The sequence below is a fragment of the Dama dama genome, chromosome 7 (assembly GCF_033118175.1).
Source record: "Dama dama isolate Ldn47 chromosome 7, ASM3311817v1, whole genome shotgun sequence".
In the NCBI taxonomy this organism is placed as follows: Eukaryota; Metazoa; Chordata; class Mammalia; order Artiodactyla; family Cervidae; genus Dama; species Dama dama.
Window position 1 is genome coordinate 32,496,745 of NC_083687.1, and position 5,210 is coordinate 32,501,954.

A 5,210-nucleotide genomic window follows, 5' to 3' on the forward strand; every position below is an offset into this window, starting at 1 on the left:
AATAAAGAAAAAAAAATCCTTGTTCTATTATTTCATTAAGAGAATAATACATGAAAAACCATCCAACTTACAAGTATTAAATAAGAAATATTTAAGAACATATTTGCACAAAGGCACATTGATCTTACCAGAAAATTATTTCTGTTTTTACATTGTTTTATAAATTCCCTTCAGTATCTGACCTTTTATCTGCCTTTCCTGGGTCTGTAAGCGCTGCATTAACTCTGTCTCAAGCCTAGGATTCTCCTCATTTGTCTCCTTAGTGCCCCTTTGACTTCTTTGTTTCTCAACGTGTAAATCAGGGGATTAAGCAGGGGAGTCACCAGAGTATAGAACAGTGCAATGCTTTTGTTCACATCCTGTGAATAGCTGGAAGGAGGTTGAAGGTACATGGAGATGAGTGTCCCAAAGAAAATAATCACTACCATTAGGTGAGAACCACAGGTTCCAAAAGCCTTCTGTCTCCCTTGGGCCGACTTCATCTTCAGGACTGCACGGGTAATGTGACTGTAGGATACTAAGATGAGTGACAGGGGGACGACCAAGAAGAATACACTGACAGCAAAGAGTTCAGCCTCATTGATGGAGGTGTTGGTGCAGGCCAGTTTCAGCATCACTGGAACTTCACAGAAGAAATGGTCCACTTGGTTTTTACCACAGAGGGGAAGAGTCATGGTCAGTGCTGTCTGGATTACAGAATTGCCAAAGCCTGTAAGCCAAGCAGTTACAACCAGCTGCAAGCAAAGCTGGGGATGCACGATCACCATGTAGTGGAGGGGACGGCACACAGCTGCATAGCGGTCATAGGCCATGACAGACAGGAGGACACACTCTACTCCCCCAAGTCCCAAGGCAATGAAGAGCTGGGTCACACAGCCGCCATAGGTGATGGTCTTGTCTTTCCCCTTACAGTTGGCCAGGGTCTGAGGGACAGTGCAAGTCGTCAGACAAAGATCCATGAAAGAGAGGTTGGAGAGGAAGAAGTACATAGGGGTGTGGAGGTGAGGATCCATCGTTGACAAAAGTATAATGATGCCATTGCCTAAACAGCTCAAGAAGTAGATGATCAGGATGACCACAAAGAGAGCCGTTTCCAGCTGGGGCTGGTTGGAGAAGCCCAGGAGAATGAATCCAGAGAAGGCGCTGTCGTTAGCTCTTTCCATTGTACTCTACTTGTTGGAATTAAGAGAACGCCATACTGTTAAGCTGTTTGTTTAATCCACCTCTTTCCCCTTGAGTAAGTAGAGTTTGTGAGGAAGCTTGAGGCATTTTCACAGTTACCCTTTTGTTGACAAAACAGGAGCACTAGAGAGCTACTATATACAGTATCTTCTATGTTTCAGGCACTGACTGAACACTTTCTAGGTAATTTGTCACAACAACTCTATGAGCTTGGCATTACCATGATTTCTGCTAAACATATGAAGGAACTAAGGATTAAAGAGGTGTAGTGACTTTATCAGAGCGATGTACTTAATAAACCACTGAGGCAAGATTCCAACAGACTCTGCAATATAAGTTCTTAACTGCTGGGGATACTGTCTGTCTTTATGACTGTATGAACTACAAAGATAACTCAAAAGTTTCTCAAAAATTAAATCTATATGTTCTAAATAAGACACAAATATGTACTGCCTCAGTACTAGCTTTTTTTTCCCCCCCTGGAGGGTTGAATATAATTAAAGACCGGCTTTCCTGCTTATGTTTTGTATAGAGAAAAACAATTTTTTTCTGAAGATGCACAGATAATAGAATTTACTATTAATAATTTTATTCAGTTGGAAACAATACATTTTAATGTGTGGAATAATGGAGCCTTTGGTGTTGAGTCTGTAATCATGTCTTTGATTGGAGAAGTTTTATTGGAAGTGATTTAAGATTTTATTGTATCCAAACTGCAAGTTCCAGAGGCACTCAGTCTGAGTAACCATCACTGTAACCATCTGCAGTGAAAACTCAGGAAACCATCACTAGGTTTTAATTTTCTTTCACTTTATAAGTCTTTTGAAATTGTAAAATGGACTGGAATGGGTGTAAAATGGAATGGGTGTAAAATGGAATGGGTGAATTTAACTCAGATGACCATTATATCTACTACTGTGGGCAAGAATCCCTTAGAAGAAATGGAGTAGCCATCATAGTCAACAAAAGAGTCTGAAATGCAGTACTTGGATGCAGTCTCAAAAATGACAGAAAGATCTTTGTTCGTTTCCAAAGCAAACCATTCACTATCACAGTAATCCAAGTTTATGCCCCAACCAATAATGCTGAAGAAGCTGAAGTTGGATGGTTCTATGAAGACCTACAAGACCTTCTAGAAGTAAAACCCCCAAAAGATGTCCTCTTCTTTATAGGGGACTGGAATGCAAAAGTAGGGAGTCAAGAGATACCTGGAGTAACAGGCAAATTTAGCCTTGGAGTATAGAATGAAGCAGGGCAAAAGCTAATAGTTTTGCCAAGAAAACGCACTGGTCGTAGCAAACACCCTCTTCCAACAACACAAGAGAAGACTCTACGCATGGACATCACCAGATGGTTAATACCGAAATTAGGTTGATTATTTTCTTTGCAGCCAAAGATGGAGAAGCTCTATACAGTCAGCAAAAACAAGACTGGGAGTTGACTGTGGCTCAGATCATGAACTCCTTATTGCCAAATTCAGACTTCAATTGAAGAAAGTAGGGAAAACCACTAGACCATTCAAGTATGACCTAAATAAAATCTCTTATGATTATACAATGGAAGTGACAAATAGATTCAAGGGATTGGATTTGATAGACAGAGTGCCTGAAGAACTATGGACAGAGGTTTATGACATTGTATGAGAGGCAGGGATCAAGACCATCCCAAGAAAAAGAAATGCAAAAAGGCAAAAAGGCTGTCTGAGGAGGCCTTACAAATAGCTGTGTATAGAAGAGAAGCAAAAGGAAAAAGAGAAAAGGAAAGCTATACCTATTTGAATGCAGAGTTCCAAAGAATAGCAAGGAGAGATAAGAAAGCCTTCCTGAGCAATCAATGCAAAGAAATAGAGGAAAACAATAGAATGGGAAAGACTAGAGATCTCTTCAAGAAAATTAGAGATACAAAGGGAACATTTCATGCAAAGATGGGTACAATAAAGGACAGAAACTTTATGGACCTAACAAAAGCAGAAGATATTAAGAAGAGGTGGCAAGAATACACAGAAGAACTGTACAAAAAAGATTTTCACAACCCAGAAATCACGATGGTGTGATCACTCACCTAGAGCCAGATATCCTGGAATGTGAAGTCAAGTGGGCCTTAGAAAGCATCACTACGAACAAAGCTAGTGGATGTGATGGAATACCAGTTGAGCTATTTCAAATTCTGAAAGATGATGCTGTTAAAGTGGTGCACTCAATATGTCAGCAAATTTGGAAAACTCAGCAGTGGCCACAGGACTGGAAAAGGTCAGTTTTCATTCCAATCCCAAAGAAAGGCAATGCCAAAGAATGCTCAAACTACCGCACAATTGCACTCATCTCACACGCTAGTAAAGTAATGCTTAAAATTCTCCAAGCCAGGCTTCAGCAATATGTGAGCTGTGAACTTCCAGATATTTAAGCTGGTTTTAGAAAAGGCAGAGGAACAAGAGAACAAATTGCCAACATCCACTGGATCATTGAAAAAGCAAGAGAGTTCCAGAAAAACATTTATTTCTGCTTTATTGACTATGCCAAAGCCTTTGACTGTGTGGATCACAATAAACTGTGGAAAATTCTGAAAGAGATGGGAATACCAGACCACCCGACCTGCCTCTTGAGAAACCTTTATGCAGGTCAGGAAGCAACAGTTAGAACTGGATGTGGAACAACAGACTGGTTCCAAATAGGAAAAGGAGTACGTCAAGGCTCTATATTGTCACCCTGCTTATTTAACTTATATGCAGAGTACATCATGAGAAATGCTGGGCTGGAGGAAGCACAAGCTGAAATCAAGATTGCCGGGAGAAATATCAATAACCTCAAATATGCAGATGACACCACCCTTATGGCAGAAAGTGAAGAGGAACTAAAGAGCCTCTTGATGAAAGTGAAAGAGGAGAGTGAAAAAGTTGGCTTAAAGCTCAATATTCAGAAAACTAAGATCTTGGCTTCCGGTCCCATCACTTCGTGTCAAATAGATGGAGAAACAGTGGCAACAGTGGCTGACTTTATTTTTTTGGGCTCCAAAATCACTGCAGATGGTGATTGCAGCAATGAAATTAAAAGACACTTAATCCTTGGAAGGAAAGTTATGACCAACCTAGATAGCACATTTAAAAGCAGAGACATTACTTTACCAACAAAAGTCTGTATAGTCAAGGCTATGGTTTATCCAGTGGTCATGTATGAATGTGAGAGTTGGGCTATAAACAAAGCTGGGTGCCGAAGAATTGATGCTTTTGACCTGTGGTGTTGGAGAAGACTCTTGAGAGTCCCCTGGACTGCAAGGAGATCCAACCAGTCCATCCTAAAGGAGATGAGTCTTGGGTGTTCATTGGAAGGACTGATGATGAAGCTGAAGGTCCAATAGTTTGGCTACTTGATGAGAAGAGCTGACTCATTTGAAAAGACCCTGATGCTAGGAAAGACTGAAGGCAGGAGGAGAAGGGGACGACAGAGGATGAGATGGTTGGATGGCATCACCAACTCGATGGACATGGGTTTGGGTGGACTCCGGGAGTTGGTGATGGACCGGCAAGCGTGGCGTGCTGCGGTTCATGGGTTCGCAAAGAGTTGGACACGACTGAGTAACTGAACTGAACTGAACTGAAAGTGCTGTGTAGATAGCAGAATTCTGCAATAATAGGGAAAAAACTGACTCCCTTTACTTGGTATGAATGTCCAATTAAGGTTATTTTCCTATACACACTTTTGTTACACTTTACAGATCTAAAATATCATTACAGATTGCATGATAATAAGATCTAATATTTTGTTTGAATTGGTAGAGAAAATACTTACATCCTTTCATTTCTCCTTTCATCCATACCACTAGTCTCCAAGTCTGGAGTTCAGATTCCTCTTCCAGTACAGAACTTACTTTAAGTAAATAGCAAACTGATGCATAGACCCTATCTCTGCAGGTATGACCACCACATTTTTGGATCAAAGAAACTATGTCCTGTGGCCTTAGAGACATTTGAATAGGTGTTGGACTAAGAATATGGTGTCTTCTTTTTTTTTTTTTTTTCTTTTTTTCTTTTT

At 40.5% G+C, this 5,210-nt stretch overlaps 1 protein-coding gene across 1 annotated transcript; it reads right to left on the reverse strand.

Annotated features, from left to right (window-relative positions):
- Window positions 1-218: 218 nt before the first annotated feature.
- Window positions 219-1,163, reverse strand: LOC133059777 (putative olfactory receptor 2B8). The gene has a single exon (XM_061147359.1). The coding sequence runs from the start codon at window positions 1,161-1,163 to the stop codon at window positions 219-221; it is 945 nt and encodes a 314-aa protein (XP_061003342.1).
- Window positions 1,164-5,210: the final 4,047 nt, after the last annotated feature.

Coding starts and splice junctions, on each gene's coding strand:
- LOC133059777 (XM_061147359.1), bottom strand. CDS start 1,163: ATGGAAAGAGCTAACGACAGCGCCTTCTCTGGATTCATTCTCCTGGGC.